Source organism: Acipenser ruthenus, chromosome 7 (genome assembly GCF_902713425.1).
Source record: "Acipenser ruthenus chromosome 7, fAciRut3.2 maternal haplotype, whole genome shotgun sequence".
Taxonomy (NCBI): Eukaryota; Metazoa; Chordata; class Actinopteri; order Acipenseriformes; family Acipenseridae; genus Acipenser; species Acipenser ruthenus.
In genome coordinates, this window is record NC_081195.1 from 17,687,206 (window position 1) to 17,706,331 (window position 19,126).

At 38.4% G+C, this 19,126-nt stretch overlaps 1 protein-coding gene across 2 annotated transcripts in view; it reads right to left on the reverse strand.

Moving 5' to 3' along the window:
* Positions 1-2,083: 2,083 nt before the first annotated feature.
* LOC117416015 (E3 ubiquitin-protein ligase MARCHF5) overlaps positions 2,084-19,126 on the reverse strand; it is a 63,344-nt gene continuing 46,301 nt past the window's right edge. Inside the window, exons 3-6 of one of the 2 annotated variants that reach the window (XM_059026511.1) lie at positions 10,905-11,035; positions 7,336-7,474; positions 4,387-4,553; positions 2,084-3,145 (exon numbers count right to left, since the gene is read on the reverse strand). In XM_059026511.1, the coding sequence (XP_058882494.1) occupies positions 3,029-3,145; positions 4,387-4,553; positions 7,336-7,474; positions 10,905-11,035 (554 nt within the window). In that variant the 3' untranslated portion in view covers positions 2,084-3,028. Of the gene's footprint in view, positions 3,146-4,386; positions 4,554-7,290; positions 7,475-10,904; positions 11,036-19,126 lie in introns of both variants that reach the window. The other variant, XM_034027030.3, reaches the window with a different exon arrangement.

Consider the following 19,126-nt stretch of genomic DNA (forward strand, 5'->3'; position numbering starts at 1 on the left):
CAACCCGTAGAAAACTCAAAGCATAAACAACACGGTCATTTTAATAATGTAATATATTATATTATCAGTATTATTATTATTATTATTATTATTTTTTTTAGGTTTCAGCCGGATCAAGTCTGTCAACTTGCTGTGCGAAGGTCCTGGGAAAGAACAGCACTGGAGCTGCAGCACTAGGCTGTAATACAAGAAAAAAAGCTGGAAATAAACCATTTTACTTTAGCGATTCAGTAAATAAAATTCAGCACTTTAAAGCAAAGGCTAAGAAAACGCTAAAAAGGTTTATAGAGAAAGAAAGCTAATACTTATCAATTCTCAGATGTATTAGGCTCAACTGAAAAAGGTGACATTACCAGGGCGTGTTGCTGTCTTATGCTGTACGGGTGGAGCGTAGCTATGCCACCCTGCTCTGACGAGTTTTTGGTATAAAGTTTTTCAGGTTCGGGTGTTTTAAATGGGAAACACCCATTTGTAATGGTTAATACTCCCTACTTGAAATGGAACCAGAGGAATTATCCCATACGGAAAGTGCTGTATTTAAAATTCCTGAGCGGTTTTCATGGCTTAATTATTGCGGGATGTTGCATCTTTAACACCATCAAAGCAATTGCAAGTAATATAATGCAGTTTTTAGCTCAATGGCTAACTGCAACACTACAAACCAAGATCAATTAGTGTAAAAATACATTTATTCACATTATTTAATCATCAACCATGAAACTCTGTATAGTCAGAGGGCATTTGCTGTACAATGCATACAATTTTATACAAGGCAAATACATAGTTTTTAGCACTTTAAAAAAGTTATTTATAATAACAAACAAGTCAAATGCATTCAACATTTTATGATGTAAAATTGTTGCCATTATTTATGGTGGTGAAAATAATAAGCCAGCTGCACTGCAGACACAAATTGTGGCCACCAAAATGAGTGCCATTTACACCCATACCACTACCACTTTGGCCCACTATATTTGTGTCCTTCTGAATTAGATACAAATATAACCATTTCTGCATCTGCCCTCTGTATTTTCTTTATAGTTTCCTTAAACTACCCTAATATAATCAGATGTCAAAAATGAAAAGAAAAAAAAAATACACAAAATATAGATTGTCAGGATTTCAAAACATGTACAATAAATATTTATCATATCATATTCATATATTTTCATATTTTAAAGCTATTTCAGTTTGTAAATACATCCTATATTAAACACTTACCAACATAATTATATACTGGTTAAAGTATTATTGTTATTAGAAAGAAACCTCTTGGTTGCCATGCACTAAACACATACTAACATAAATTGGCATATTATTATAGTTGCAATATATTTGTACTATTACTGACAAAAGGAAACGGCAATTAAACACAGGCAGGCTGCTCAATCGCACTTAAGTCATTTAATAGAAATGTTTACTTTATGTGAAAGGACAATATATAAAATAATACATGTGCAGTAGAGGAAGGCTTATATTGGCTTTGGCCACTGCGTTCAGTTCTATGACACTTTCTTTATTATAACAATAAATTGAAGAAATTAAGGGCAGCCTTTCCGTGACCTCAGTGATAAATAGTTTTCTACAAAATGTTCCTACTTGCATCCTGTATTGTAATTTCAAATCAAAATGTAGCCACGGTGTAGTTAATACAAATACATATTCAAATATCTCCTTGCGATCTGAAAGATTTCTGTTCACTAAAAAAAAAAAGGAGTTACACAGGGTCACAAGGAGATATACAGAATTCTCTGTAATTTGCCATGAGTGTAAAGTCGCAATGGGGCAGCTTTACAGAACAACATACAAACTTATCCTTATCTTCACTTTGGACCTATTTTTAAACAATTACTGAGAGTTAAAGTTTCTCCAATTCACCAACCCATCATTTGGAAATAAGAAAAAAAATGAAATGAGACAGAGAATGGGAAAAAACAACAGTCCAGTGTTTCCTTAACCCTCATCAAAAAAGGTTCCCTCCCTTGTCCTTTGGGGTGCAAACACAGTCAACACTAGAATACCTAACACGAGTAATGCAACCTGTAATGTAGGGATTATAAAACAGATAGAAAAGAAAGACAAATGATTTCAAAACATTTATTAAAAAACAAAAATACAACTCTCTTATATATTCACACAATCTAACAGAGAAAGATTGCAGTATTTGTTTTCCAGAAATTGAAACACAAACAAAATCTCAATTTCTAGAGTGAAAGTAAAGATTTAAAAATGTCTGTACATGTATATGTCTATTTGTGGAGCGTTTCGCCCCGAAGGTGCAATATTATCATTGAGTAGTACATCAAAAAAAAAATCTCATGCAATCTTGAAGTATGAAATGGGAAGCGACCATGTCTAAAAAGCATTTTGGTAGTGCCTGCTCACTCTGAATCATGGCAGGTTTGCTGAGGTGTCCCCAGTGGAGATGATAACGGTTAAAGTATGTATAATAATAGACTGAGATGTTTGCAAAAGGTAGGCCTTTCAAAGTTAACAAGATCATTGTTTCAAATGTTCCAATAAATCAGATAAGAGGTTTTGTGCTGGACTGAGGAATGACTGGCAACTTCCAACAGACAACAGAAAGCAAGATCAATCTCTAGCAAAAGAATACAAGCAATCTTTAGCAATTTAATATTTTACTAACTGGCTGGGTGATCATTAAAATATGGTAACTTGTTTTAAACCACCAACACCTACCCTTTCCCACTGTTACAAACCATCAGTACCAGATCAGAGTAATGCCAAAACATGCTACAACTGTAATAATATGAATGATAATAAAAATTAAAATCACATTTTTAGGTTCAAAGATGACAATTTGGTGTTTTCTCCTCCCCCCCCCCCCCCCATCAGTATCACCATCACAGAGTGCTTTTATTAGGTTTGAGAAAAAGAATCAGCAGTGTATGTTAATCCCATATAGCAAAAATGTTACTGATGGAACCAACTCAGCACAATCTAATGTAGTGAATAATAAGATGCACTGTACAGCAGTCAGAGTTCCTTGCTTCACATGCACATCTTCTCAAGCTTCCTCTTGCTCGGCATAATCTAGAATTTTGCGGTGAGCTTGGCGCAAATACTGCTGCTGCTTGAAGTACACCTTGAAGGCTCCTTTTATGGCAACAAAAGCAATTCCTCCCTGAAAGCAAAACCGATATAAAAAGGTTATTTTAAATGGAAAACAAAATGGAACTGATGAGAGATACAGATCCCCTTGAAACACAGAGGAGACTCAAATGACTCGTGTACAACAGAGGCAAGAGACTAACAACCACCAACCTATAATACCTTGCAAACAACGGAAAATGACTGGCAGATTAAATGAAAGAAAAACAGATTGATAAACTGAGTATTTTGTCTCTGTAGATTTGAAAGACTGCATTTGAACTTTGGGAACAATTATCATACTGCCCTTTTCTATGGGCTCTCAAGTACTTCTTTGTCCTAAAAAAAACAAGGTAGACTGGTCACTGACTGATCGATTCCGGATTGTAGCAAAGGATACCAGGGAGCTGCTGTGGGATATTCTGTTTGAAATTCAGGATCACTGGGAGGAAAGGCACAGCAGAAACTATTCTCTTCTTGAGGTAGACTTTCATGAGTTTTCAGGGAGATGGTGAAGTGGGCTAATATACCACCATTTCACATATGGAGGCCTGGGTTTAAATCACCACTCCAGTTTCGCTAGAGAGAGGGTGCTCGCATCAGGATTCAGATGTGCTCACACAGCTGTGAGGTGTAGCTTGTATGACTGTAGCCAGTGTGATTGTCACTCATTCTTTCACATTGAATTCACATGAACCAACATAAAAAATAAATGGATAAGATTTAGCTATTCTCTGACCTGTCAACTCTCCCGTATTCACCGGGTCTCCTGTATTTTGGACCCTTCTCCAGGACACCTCCCGGGACAGACTTTCTCCTGTATTCTACTGCTAAACCCCCTTATGTCAGCAAACCTTTAATGTCTACAAAATTCATGGCAGGTGTGAGATTACTGCAATCCCCGTCTGTATATAGCAGGGTTTAGGACCCAGGGGAGTCCTGTGGCAGGCATGCATTCAGTGCGCAAGGCAAGTTCACATACTTAGCCACGCAGCTGCACACCCCGCCCCCCTCTACAGGGGAAACAGTAAAAAAGGTATCATGGATTTTAACAACCCCCCCCCCCCCCCCAATCCCATTCCAGATTTTGTATTTTCAAAAGTTGACAGGTATGTATTCTACACCTCACTGATGTGCAAATCTGTGTGAAATACACCCTGTAAAACATGTCTCTCAGCAGCGGCAGATCTTGAAATTGTACACTTTGAATAGTTTGTTACAGTCAAGTAAATGGGAGGGAGGGGAATCTAATCTAAAACAGAGAGTTATTCCTACCAGAATCGTCCTTTGTAGGTTAGAATTGACACTGCTGAACATTAGCTTTCCCACTATGGTGGCAATTGTTGGGAACACCAGTGCCCCACAGAGAATGCGAGTGGCTGAAACATGATCTGCTAGAGGGCTGGCCTCAGCTGGAATACGAGGAACAGGGCATCCGATCCCTGCAGACAGAGACAAACAAAAAAGGCAACGTCAATACAAACCAAACTATCAAACATTACAAGGCAACATGGAGCATATGAGGAGATGAAGGGCTGAGCACAAGGTTGATCATCTTTTTAAAGATGATGGTGAACTTCTGATTCCTAAATTAATAGTCTTACCTAAATATTGTTTCTTGCAAATCAGAATGTTTGCAGTGTATAACACTGCTGACATCGGAAGACTTACAGGAGACACTTTGTTTTATACTGCAGAGTCTACTGTTCTGGGGGTACTATTATTATTATTATTATTATTATTTATTTCTTAGCAGACACCCTTATCCAGGGCGACTTACAATCGTAAGCAAATACATTTCAAGTGTTACATTACAAGTAATAATACAATAAGAGCAAGATAAATACAATGACTTTGGTTCAAGCAAGTACAAGTGTGACAAAATACAATTCAGTAATACAGCAGATAACAGTGACAGTGATAGTTAGATCAGGATATGATTAATTACAAAATACTACAGATTAAACACTTGTCAGATTACAGTACTCTGAAGTACAGGATTAAATGCAGTAAAATAGGGGGCAGATAAGAGCAAATAAAGTGCATTTAAGGAAGGGTGATAGTGTCCCAGGGGAAAAACAGAGGAGTTCTATAGGTGCTGTCTGAAGAGGTGAGTCTTAAGGATGCGCCGGAATGTGGTCAGGGACTGGGCGGTCCTGACATCTGTAGGAAGGTCATTCCACCACTGCGGAGCGAGGGTGGAGAAGGAGCGGGCTCTGGAGGCAGGGGAGCGTAGAGGAGGTAGAGCCAGTCTTCTAGTGCAGGCGGAGCGGAGAGGTCGAGAGGGGGTGTAGGGAGAGATGAGGGTCTGGAGGTAGCTGGGTGCAGTCTGGTCAAGGCATCTGTAGGCTAGGCGAGCGGTGATCGGTAGCCAGTGGAGTGAGCGGAGTAGTGGAGTTGAGTGGGAGAAGCGAGGCAGAGAGAACACCAGGCGGGCAGTGGAGTTCTGGATGAGCTGGAGCGGACGGGTGGTGGACGCAGGGAGGCCAGCCAGGAGGGAGTTGCAGTAGTCTAGGCGGGAGAGTACTAAGGCCTGGACCAGGAGCTGCGTGGCGTAGTTGGTGAGGAAGGGTCGGATTCTTCGGATGTTGCTCAGGAAGAATCGGCAAGTGCGTGCCAGAGTGGAGATGTGCAGCAGAGAGGTTGAGGAGAATTAGGACAGAGGAGAGAGAGGCAGCTCGGGCAGACTTAAGTGAGTTGGTGACAGACAGGAATGCGGTTTCAGTGGAGTGAGCAGAGCGGAAGCCAGATTGGAGAGAGTTGAGCAGAGAGTGGTTGGACAGGAAAGCAGAGAGCTGGCGGTGTACAGTCCGCTCGAGGGTTTTGAAAGTAAGAGTTTCTTCAAGATAATCACAGATAGTGCATCTGTTAAAGGTAGTGGTGAGACCCTGGATTGATGACAGGTTTTTTTAATCTAGATTTTGCCAACATAGATTAGGAAGGTGGCAAAAAGACATGAGAGGCTTGGGAAGGTCTTTCTGAAGTATAAATGCATTGGCCACTAAAAGATAACTTACCTTAATTGTAGATTGGTAATTAGGACTAGGTGCTGTTGGGTGAAAATCAACCACAAACATTAAATCTTATTTTTCATCTTGTTGAGGAGCAGAGATTATCTTGTTTTTAAAGTTGCTTGGTTAATTTGTTGATTAATAATATCTAAAGGTATACCCTCGACAAAGAAATTGATCTGAGAGTTCCTAAATTCTCTGAAGGTAGTTCTCGTGTTGTTGCAGATCTATTTTATTCTGAGGGTAAGGGTGTAGGTTATGTCTGTTTTAATGAGTTTTGTATGGTAGGATGTCCAGTTTAAATAGAGATGAGCAACTGTGGGTTTGCTGCACATAGCTGTTTGAATTTAGTTTGGTGAATGGTAATCAAAGCTGGAAATAGGGGAATCTTTCATGGTACTATTACAGGTGAAATTAAATGGTAGGGTGAACAATGTTAATATAGTTAGTAAATGGTTTTGTCCAAAATCATACACGTATCATCAACAAACTCCCTCCAAACCAGGGATTAATGTCATGTATAAAGCAGAAAAATAAGATCTGTTCAGTGTGTCACAGCTTTTCAAATAAGACCACTTGTAGGTTTGCTGATCTTTGCTTTCATTGGTTAAAATCTGCCCTGTCTCAGCTGGGATCTAGTTACTGTGTGTCAGTTGCTTGCCTTGTTGATGAGCTTAGTGGAAAAAGTGAACTGTATGCAGCTGATCAACAGAGGCCAGGGGCAAAGCAAGCGTCGAGGTTAAAGGCAACGTAAAAAAGGCTCTTGTAGGATATGAAAATAAGCAAATGTAAATTAAAGAGTACAATAAAAAATAAATAATTAAGGTGACATCAAGGTTTTAATCTTGACATTTTTTTTTTTAATTCAATAATATGAACTGTTGATTAATCATGTATGATATGAGATTGCAGTAATATACTGTGAAATACAAGAAAAAGGAGGTACAAGACAGTTGAAGGACAAAAATAACGAAATACGATATCAAAAGCAGGGGCCCTATCCAGTACATCTGTATATAAACATTTAATGCTAGTGATGGAGAATACAGCAGTACTATTAGGGTCTGCTATTATTCATAGCACAAACTTAGATGAACATTCATGGTTATACCAGTCATATTTCTCACAAGCATCTTTTTACAATATCTCTAGACTTTTCTTGGTTTACCTGGGAAAATACTGTTCAAAATCTGTAGCTTGTTGGAATACTTGCGCCACAATCTTAGTATGTAGTCCTCCCAGCGAATCATCTTGCCCAAAATCAGCATGATTGGGATTGTGGGGAGTCCAATGAGAAGGAACAGAGGATCCGCCCTCTCCATGACATCAAGGCCTTCTTTGTGTCCTACCACCTAGGGGACAGTCACAACTCAACACACAGGCTTCATTCTCTGATAAACCCCTTTCTCTGCAAAAGTGGACAAGCTAAAGAACATACAAATAAATAGGATAACAGTTTGCTAACTGAGACAATCAGTTTTGTAAAACACTACACACATTACTAATGCTCTCCCATTACATTTAAATAAATAACAGACATATTTGTCTAGGTTAGATCCAATCTTGTATTACTTTATCTAAATTATCATTGAGTCATCCAAGATTAGTCTGTCTGTGAAACTAGCCGATTGAGTTTAGTGATGTCTGAGAAGTTTAATCTCCTAGGGATGTAGCCTGGTTCTTCTAAGGTTTCTCGTCATCTCACTATACGTTGTCTGCCAATAGTATTCCCATCACAAGACGCACCTTGGCATATCATACTGTACTGTATATCATGCCTGAAACCTGTATTTTGTCACTAAAGATTTTTTCAGAACGATGTAAAGTTGTAATTTTTAAATGTGGCACACCAGAGGACAGAGCATTATATTTACTGTGACACTGAGTTAATATAATATAAAAATAAGAAATACAGCAAATTAAGCAACGTAGATTCTGTGCTTGGTTTGGTAGTATAGGTTCCTGCAGTTACTGCATATTGAGCCAGGTCTGCCTTGAACAAAGCAGATTTGTTTTTATAATTAGAGGAGTTGCTGTCTTACAATATGCCATTGCTGGGAATCAGAGCGAGATGGTGAGAAACAGCACCATTTATTAAGGTAATTCTTTGTGTGCCAAGAATAACAAGTCACGAGACTGACGCTGTATTAAGAGAACCGTAACCCCACTGAAGCACTTGGTACAGATGTTGCATTATTAGCGTTTGAAGATCTTCAAATTTATATATATATATATATATACATATATATATATATATATATATATATATATATATATATATATATACACACATACACAAACACACACACACACACACACACACACACAGAGACAGTATATGTTCTGAATAAATTGAGCTCATGAATTAAAAGACTGCAAGAAGTCCAGAGATGAGCTGTCATGATTTAGAATCCTAAAGCAAGTATTTTGTAAAGAATCCGCCGTAATAGATCCTTCATGACCAGGAGTTATTATTTATGCGTCATGTGAGTTTGCAACATCAGTCAAGGACGTTTTGCGTAGGAACTGCACAGTGGGTGGTTAATTAAAGGTGTTTGTACGTTCTTAGCTTCAGTTGTATGCGATTTGGGATGACTGATGATCTTAAATCTATTCATTCATTGATTAACCTTGCAATTTTGGCTCATTAGTGTCACATTTGGAATCCTAAAAGGACAAGAACAAATATACATTAGACTCAAATTACCCAGCAGCATCCCTTGTAAAAACTCTGTTGTCCGTAATGCTTCTCTCTGCTGCTTATTATTTTAAAAGGAGACGCCTGAATGCCTGGTAAACAGGATGTTGCACGTAATGAAATGAGGCTTGCTTCAAAAGATTCTAAAAATAAGACATGCCCTAGTTTTGTGGAAAAAAATGAATACTTGAATTATTGTGTGATTCAGTTACACTCATCCACAGTCCTCTGATGGTTGGTAACCAAAGAGCAGGAGTGCACCAACTTTCTTGGTGACCTTGCCTGATAAATACATTCATTCCAAAGTATTTTTGAAAAACACTATAAAACATGTTAGTTACATAGGTGACATATATACAGTGGCTTGCAGAAGTATTCATCCCCTACCAATAATGTCACATTTTGTTGAATTACAAATAATGTATGCACAGTTTTTCAAACACCCTTTTTTATTGAAAGCTGTAGTTAAACTGAACACTGTTATATGAGGAGGGGGTTAAATGTCAGCAAAACTTGCAAAGAAAAATGTACAAAATGAAATTTACTGGTTGCATAAGTATTCAGCCCCGTAAGTCAGTACTTGGTAGCAGCACCTTTTGCAGCAATTACTGCTAGGAGTCTTTTTGGATAGGTCTCTACTAGCTTTGCACAGTAGGATGGTGAAATTTTTGTCCATTCTTCACAGGAAAATTGCTCCAGTTCTGAAGTTTCTTGAGGATCATTAATGGACTGCAATCTTCAAGTCTTGCCGTAGATTTTCAATTTGGATTCAAGTCAGGACTTTGACTGGGCCACTCAAGAACATTAATTCTCTTCTTGTTCAACCACTCCAGTGTGGCTTTGGTTTTCTGCTTTGGGTCATTGTCCTGCTGAAATGTGAATTTCCTTCCCAGTTTCAGAGTCTTGGCTGACTCAAACTGGTTTTCCTCAAGGATTCGCCTGTACTTTGCATCATCCATTCTCCCCTCTATCCTGACAAGCTTTCCAGTCCCTGCTGAAGAGAAGCATCCCCATAACATGATGCTGCCACCACCATGCTTGGTGGGATGGTGTTGACTAGGTGATGTGCAATGTTGGGCTGCGCCAGATGCAACTCTTGGAATTTAGACCGAAAAGTTACATTTTTGCCTCGTCTGACCACAAAACCTTTTACCACGTCTGCAGTATCATCTACATGCTTTTCACAAACTCCATACGTGCTTTAAGATGAGGCTTTTTCAGTAATGGCTTCTTTCTTGCCACCCGTCCATACATGCCAGCTTTGTGTAGGGACCGGCTTATTGTTGATGTGTGAACACTGACTCCCATCTCAGACACAGAACTTTGCTGATCTCTCAAGGTCATTGTTGGCTTCAGAGTGACATCCCGAACCAGTTTCCTGCTTGCCCAGCTGCTCAGTTTGGGAGGGCGACCTGATCTGGGTAGTATGATGCATCTTCCACTTCTTAATGATGGACTTCACTGTGCTGAGAGGGATATTCAGCACCTTTGAAATGTTCTTGTACCCTTCTCCTGCTCTGTGCCTCTCTAACACTTTACCCCTGACTTGTTTCGAAAGCTCCTTGGTCTTCATGATTGCTTTGTTGGATCACTATGAGTTGCAGCTTGAAAGTCTGTATATACCTGAGGGAAATTTTCTACAAGTTAAACCACTTTGAGTACACACAGGCTGAAACAATTTCACTAATTTTGTGACCTTTGAAACAAATCATTTTCACCTGAGCTGATTTAGGGCTGCAGTAGCAAAGGGGTTGAATACTTATGCAACTGAGATTAATCTGTTTTTCTCTGTAAATCTTACTTATTTATATTCTATATACATTTTTTTTACTTTATCAATGTGGAGTAGTTTGTGTAGATTCTACATTAATTTGAAAGCGTTGTGGAGTACGCTCAGGTGCCAACAAAATGTGAAAACTTTGCAGGGGGGTGAATACTTCTGCAAACCACTGTACATTCGGATGCTCTCGATAACAGAACAAACCAATGTTTTTACCAAGTTTTCTTGTAATTGGACAAGAGGTTCTCTAGATGTCTATTTTATTTTATTGATTTTTGTATCTATTGCTATGTGTAAAATATACCTGCATGACTGTAACGGCACCATAGGTCACTGCTGTCCAGTAGATTGACCCCACCATAATCCCTGCTGCAGCAAAGGGACAGGCTTTGGAGATCAGGCGGTCTGCAAGGTCCAGGACATACACTACTGGACCTAGGAGAGGGGGGGGGGGAAATGCAGAAAAGCCATCACTGAAATGTTGCATATTTAGAATTGCAAGGCATACCCCCCCAAAAAACACTACTACTTTTGTATTCTAACTGTGGTAGCATGGAAGCTTTCGTTTATACATCACGGCCAACCTGGTTTCTCATCATTAGACTAATAGCCTTGGCTAGTAAAATGTAAATTGTTATTTACAGTTTAAAAGTAACAATATTTTTACGCATTTATAAAATATTCATATCAAAGATCAACTTTGTTGGACCTGTAATTGGTTTATTTATGACTATATTTCTGTAAACCCAAAGTACAATGTTGCAGTAAGAGACGTGCCTTGATCTTTCCTTATCCAATTAAACAGGCCAATTAGGGTTTGCCTGATGCAATAATTCAGAAAACTACCAATACAAGACTGGACTGGTAATCCTAACCAAGGTGGTCACAAAGCACGAAATTCATTGGGGTCACAAAGCTGCCCTTAGAATTTCATTTTGAATACTACAACCACAGAGTATGTTTCAGTGTTGATGATTTTAAAAGGATGTAATGTAGTTAGTAGCCCAAACATGGCAGACCTACATCAGATAGGGCTATTACTGAGACCATTACATAGGGTTGGGGCAATATTAAATCTCTGAAATAATTTTGAAAAATCGCGATAATTGCAATACCCAGTGGATTGTTTTACTTTAGCTTATAGGCTACTGTAAATAATAACACTAACACACAAAATAAATCATGCTGCCTTTGTACACATTACTGTAGAATTCAGAAACAATAAAATATTACTTTAAGTAATGGAATTTAGCACACTTTTTTTACCCAACTACTTAACAGTACACAAAACAACAAAATAGTTCATGTTGCTGCATTTAAAAGCTATAATACCATACAGTACCTTACATATATTACACACAAAAAAATAATAAATGTACATAGAATAGTTTACAGTGTACGCATGGCTGAAAAACAAACATTGTTTTCTGTTGGTATAGCCTCAGTATAGCATATTCTGCACATAGGGTACCTCCATTTTCTCCAAGAATACCGAAATATATACTGAACTTGCAGCGTTTATCTTTTTTGTTAAGTGGTTTTGAAAGAGTGCTCACTGCTGCTTTCACTCACCGCTTTTTCTCAACAAAATCTTGCAAAAGCCTCACAACCACTGGGCCATCATTAGGGCAGAAGTGGCAGCAGCTCCAACACACTACAAGACTTACTAATTCAATATTACTAGAACAGATGGAATACTTGGAATTACTTGTGGAATAATTAAACAATTTACATAAAAAATTCAGCTGTCATTAAAAATCACCATAATTAATACAATATCGTACATTTCCAATAACTCAGTAATTCTATTGATAATGTAATTTTTTTTACCGTGACTTCTGTTCGATACGATATTACCGAGTTATTGTAAAATTGTCCCAACCCTACCATTACATTATAGAAGCTTGAATGAACTATAGTACACCCAGCAGATTGTGCCGCATCCTCCATCAGGCAGGGTTACTGTATGGACCGTCAGCTAAATGAATGCATTTAATTCCATCCAGCAGGGGTCACAAGCAGCCTGTACTGCTAAAAAACACCTGCCCGTCTTTTTGCTTCCCTTGCAAGCCAGAAATCCAAGAAATGCATTTACTCAAAAGAACCAGAACATATTTTAATATTCACAAGCCATGCCCGTGCTACAGCAATGCTTTTCTTAATGCATCAGCCTGACAGCTAAATAACTACAATGTTTTCATTTGCCTTATTACAAAAATATGTTGCTATACCCTTGCAGGAATTACTACTACATGGTTTGTAACTGATGTCAGTTAATTATTATGATGATTTCAAGTCCATAGGTTTCACAGAACTAAGCTTTAAAATGCACAGCATCTTGACACATTCTTCTCAGTGTTTTTATGACATTAATTAGATACTATTGTGCTTGTTACTTATACACAGTACCTACTGACCTACTGTAATACAGTTTATAAATAACATATCAAAATTCTAGAGCTACCTTACATAAATAGATAGACAAGCGATTAAAGTACAGGTTTAATATTAGGAATCCATCATAATCTAAACTAGAATAATAAAAAAAGTGTCCTATTCCCACATTTTCACCTCAGATTTAATTTACAAGCTGTAACACTTTGACTTCTAGGTCAGTCTCCAGGTATGCATCCTGGGTTCAAAGAGATGTGGCTTTATGAAAAGGCGGTCTTCTTTATATGGTTTTTATTGTCTACAATGCATGTCATTTTTTTGTTGTTGATGTGTGCAGCAAAAATACAAAAGTGGAAAAAGCTTGGTTATCTGAATTTTGTTTCACTCATTAGCAGCTGGAAACCCATCTTGATGCGAAGTGGGCACAAACTAAATGATCATTCCCGGCGCTTAAGCCACTGCTTCAACTTTATAGCTTCAATGGAAATACCAAATCTGCACAGAACAGTAACCTTGTACTGCAGTCTAACAAATTACAAGAGGAATACAGGCAAGCTTAGCTCTGGCAAGACAGTCTGCCTACCAGCAATGAGTCCTTTGGCGCTCAGTGTTAAAAGCAACGCATCAATTTTCTGATGGAAATTTGACAGCTGTAGATACCTATATGGTGCATTAAGTTTTTGTTTTGAGCAAGAAAAGAGAAGGGGGGATTTCATGTAATGTAATGTAATGTAATGTAATTGGGGAAAAAGATATTTGAAAAAATCAACCATATTTCTGTTAGAACTGCGGTTTGTGATAAGAACCACACAAAGACAATATATTTATTGTACTGAAGGATCATTCATTTCAGGGAAGTAATGCTCTTATGATGTTGATCCACTGGAGGTGGTGGAACACAGCACTGCTGTTCTTTAAACCATTAAAAACGAGGGATACTTTGAGAATACCGACATTAACACTGTATGATTGTCTTTTTAGTGTATTTCTGTCTTTAAATGTAAGTAAAATTACAGATTTGATCCTACTATAATATTTTAATGATGATGGTATTAAGATGCACCATTGACTGTTTAGATTACGTGTACAGACCTCTATTGTGTTTTCCTTCTCTAACACTTTGTGTTTGGCACAACATAACTCAAGTTGATAGTTGATATAAAGTCATGCAGTGATCAGCAGTGTGCTACTGTACAGTTATGCTATTCATTGTCATTGATACAGATGCAGTACCATTTGCTTTGGTACTGCAGAAGGAAGTGACCCCAGCGCTCTACTCACCCACACTGGACCAGGACAAAATCATTGTCAATTGTTGTGACAACAGTTATGCAAGCAGTTGACATAAAACAGGAAAACCAGTTCTCTGGTTTTTTTTTTTGTATGTTTTGTATTTAGCTTTTCAAAGTTTAAAAACACAAAAAACATACAATTCATTTAACTATATTTGTATATATACTTCACATATTTCACTGAAACTTGCTAGTCAAGGGCCACAACTCTCAGGTTATACTGACAGCATATATTTTAATGCTTAGGTTTAGTGGAAAGAATGTGAATTAAAAATAGTCATCCCTTTATTAATTTTTTAACACGTGTTTGTCTATTATTTCTTGACGTTTCCTTTCTTTTAAACGTATTTTTGTTTTAATACACTAGGCTTTTATCAGCATTTAGTAGGATTACCACCTCGGGCAACCGGCATCTGTGTCCGGGTGGCAGGAATTAACAAACCCGGACGCCCCAATATCCAGTTTTAAGTCAAACGCATAAAAAACACCAACCTTCCTTTAATATTTTCTGTGACATACATTTTAAAGGGACTTTTTTTTTGGTTTGGATCGCCAATAATACTTCCTCCAATCAGAGTGTGGCATGACAGTGTGCGATCCGCCCTCTGACAGACTAGTGGTAGAAGCGCATGCTGGACAAGGGAAAGAATGCTGTCAAAGTGAATATGAGAATGGCATTGAGTGATAAAGCCAATTTGCTTAAAAAAATTCAAAGCAGACCGGTCATTTCCATCAATGGATTTAGGAAATCTGGACTATATTATAGCTACTATTTTTCTGGCTTGCAAGTTCGATTACTAGAAATATCAAGAGCACAATATTGTGTATACTGACTTGGTGGTATTGTGTTACACTGTATTACACTATACTGCAGTTTTGAACTAGCATTTAGTTTGTTTGTGCTCTGCGCCGATTGCTTCCTGATCTCCCCTGGTAACATGGGAGTGGGGAAGTCTGTGCAGAAACAAAACAAACAAACTAAAAAAATATATAACAAAAGAATCACACTAAACGTAGCATCGCCTGTTTTATACAGAATATTTTTCTTATTAGTGAATTAATTATTGAATGTACTTTTTTTTTAAAACATACGTATATATTTAAAAAACATTTTTGGTATATTAATGCTGAAAGTATACATTACCAGGACCTGAACATTTATCAATTCACCTCAACCTGACAAATGCTGTGTCGCCAAAATAAATAATATAGTCATGTATAATAATGTACGTGTGTGTGTGTGTGTGTGATTTAAAATCTTTTTACTCAGGTGCTGCAAGTGACAACAATCCAGGGCCTCATAGGGGCAGCAGTGTGGAGTAGTGGTTAGGGCTCTGGACTCCTAACCAGAGGGTCGTGGGTTCAATCCCCAGTGAGGGACACTGCTGTTGTACCCTTGAGCAAGGTACTTTACCTAGATTGCTCCAGTAAAAACCCAACTGTTTAAATGGGTAATTGTATGTAAAAATAATGTGCTATCTGTATAATGTGAAATAATGTATAATGTGATATCTTGTAACAATTGTAAGTCACCCTGGATAAGGGTGTCTGCTAAGAAATAATTAATAATAATAATAATAATAATAAAGGTGCAGGCATGTGTACTGTGGTAACCAAGGAGACTACAGGCCATGAGCTCCCAAAATACAACCAGTTGATCGAAAGCTTGCAGGTTCTGCGAAGTACATCTCCAAATAAATGTAAAGCGCATTGGACAAATAAGTGGCCCTTCATTGTCTCAGTAGCAGACCTAAAAAAAAAAAAAAAAAAATGAATGTACCCTGTGTAGCCGGGAGCTGTCCTGTGGCCATCAAGGGGGGAAAAAAGATGTTCCCTTTCAATTCGAAGACGACCACCAACGACATTATGTATGGTATATGCCTGCCCATTGGGTAGGTAATTGCTGAGCTCTCTAGCCCCTTCCTGGGATGACGCACTCGGTCCCACCCACCGAGGGATTAGAACCGTCATACTGAGGAAGCCATTTCTCTTTTTCCTTCTCAAGACGGTACGGTAAGACCTCTGTGTTGAGTTAAGCATGTTGATAGAAAAGAGTTTTTCGAGTCAAATCGAGTTGATTGTATTTCCCTTGTAGTCGTGCCGAAAGCTGGCTCACAGCTTTCCCGGAATCAACGACTCTGAAAAAGACTGAGCCTTTTGCCTTTCTGTCTTTCAGCGGCCTCCTCACTTGCGTGGTAGGCCGCTCTTTGTTATCTGTCTGTCGTGTGTGAGCGACTGCCTGTGCAGCACTACAGCGTCAGTGCACAGACACAGCGCCGCACGGTACACGGTGCACATAGTGCTCTTGGTACTCGGTGCTCGGTACGCACAGTGCTTGGTACCCACTGCTACAGCGCTAGTGCATGAACGCACAGTGCTGCACAGTACACAGTATTCGGTACACACGATGCCCACTGCCAAAACCTGTGGAGGGGGATGTATCTTACTGATATAATTGTTAATGCCTCACATTACATTAGGGTATTTCTTTGGCCTTAAGTTTCAACTTCTTGGCTGGGTGACCTTTCCTTCACAAGGGACAGTAGCTGTGAAGCCAAGCCTGACAATGTGCTCTTCTGTTTAGCAGACAGCTAGGTGGTTAGCAGCAGAAGGACCTTCAATAAATTCCTATAGTAGTCACTATCTCTTCACAAAATACACAGCATCACCCTGACTCTAAACCATGTGAAAAGGGGTTGTGGAAATGATAACACACTCTGACAAGGCAAATGTACCTTAAATGAAATATGAATAAAAGGATGTACCCAGGCAGTGCTGATTGACAAAGAAATGTGTGACCTAGCTGGGATATGAATCAGTCGCCATACATTAAATCATCCAGTCATAAAAAATAATTAACCATATGGGACTGAGTAACCAGATTAGATTAGATTAACCAAGCATGCCATGTTCTGTAAAAAAAAAAATGTCAAGATTTGTTTTGGATACCTATGCTTGTGAAATTCTCAACATTTACATAAACCAGTGTCATGAAAAAATATATATTTTGAATGATCTAACCCTGTACACAACAGACAGCATGCTACACAATAGCACAGCCAAATTCACTGAAATTATTTACTAACCGATAGCATATTAGCCAGGTTTTTAGGTGTTTTGCTCTGACAACTAAGCTGCAGTATTTTTTTTTGTTTTTTGTTTATTAAACAACTGGTTTACCAAGGTTTTTGCAGTTGTATTATAGATTGTTATATATACATATTGTTATACCTGCTTGCAAGGTTATAGTGTAAATTGGATCTTCAAACTAAAGTTTACAAACAATGTTATTATTTATTTATTTATTTATTTTTAAATTTAGTAGTCACCAATTGTTTTGATCATTTTCTCCCCAATCTGGAATAGCCAATTATTTGTAGGCTCAGCTCACCACTACCACGCATGCGCTGAATCGAGAGTGGCGAAGATGAATACGTGTCGTCCTCCAAAGTGTGTGCCGTCAGCCAACCGCTTCTTTTACACACTGCAGGCCCACCTCAGAGCTACAGTGTTTGAGGACAACACAGCTCTGATCTAACCTAAGCTCCCACCCCTCTGGGTGGCGCCCTCTGGGAGCTCCCGTCCACGATCAGCAATGGAATAGCCTGGACTCAAACCGTCTTTACCGGATGTGCCACTTGGGAGCCCACAAACAATGTAATTGTTCTAGTTTCTAAAATCTTAAAGGACATCGCCTTTCAATCTCATTGCTTCCAAAATTAAAATAATAACTTGATTGAAAACCCAGATGTGCTTTTAGATACTTCAGCTGATCACTGTGTAATCAACAGCCAAGTTAGAGAAAGCAAGTATTCTTAAATGTCACATCCTGGCTGAGCACTGTTGGAACAAAATATTTTAAAGGGTAGCAGTGAGGGAAACGGTTGTCTGTCTTCTTCACTGGGAAAAGGAAATGATCTTTACTGTAGTAGATGGCTCCCATTGGAGCCCAACCCATCCCCAGCACCGTATCGGTATCAGTCCCCATATTCCTGAAGAGGAACTGTGCTCTGCCAAAAAAGTATAGTACAATACAGGTAATACAAAAGTCATTCATATCAAGTTTCTTGTAATAGGGAAATAACTTAGTCAAACCCCACTATTTTCATACAGCTAGATCATTTGATTTCTCAGACGTATTTAAAATTTGAAACGGATGAAAGCCATTTATCCTCCGTAAGCACAATTTACAAGTTTACTTATTTGCAGATGAGAAAGTGTGTCAGCCTCATAGTCCAGGGGCCAAGCTCAAAAATTACTGTTTTGTGCCCCTTTTGGAGAATAAAATGCAACTAACTAGCTTTAAAGATGGACTCAATAAGAGAGGAACAGCTTTTCAAATGTCACTGTTTAGTAACAAATTAACACTTTACATATGTTTTTTGCAAATCAGTATACTTTTGACATCTTACAACAAACTATACATTAAAATTATTTAAATCCTTAAAACAAATGAAAGCATTAGTTAAAACAAAATGTAACAATAGAATACTGACTAATATAGTATCAGCGCATAGTGCTGAAGATGAGGCTTCAAAAGAACAAATAAGGCAAGAAGACACTCATTGAGTATAGTGAGAGAGATTCAATCACATCCACAGATAATGCAAGGACCTGTATCCTTTATTCTTACTGAATCACTTGAAACTACAACACAACAGTACATGAAAGCAAAATACCTGCTGTTAACTGAAGACACAGCTAAGCTCATCTGTTACAGAGTTATACTGTACTTGGGGCCCGAGTCAGCATCAATCCTAAGGCGGACAATGGATGGAATCTGTCCAAACAAAATCATTCCAAAGACTGCAACGGACATTAAGCCACCCAATGCTGACAT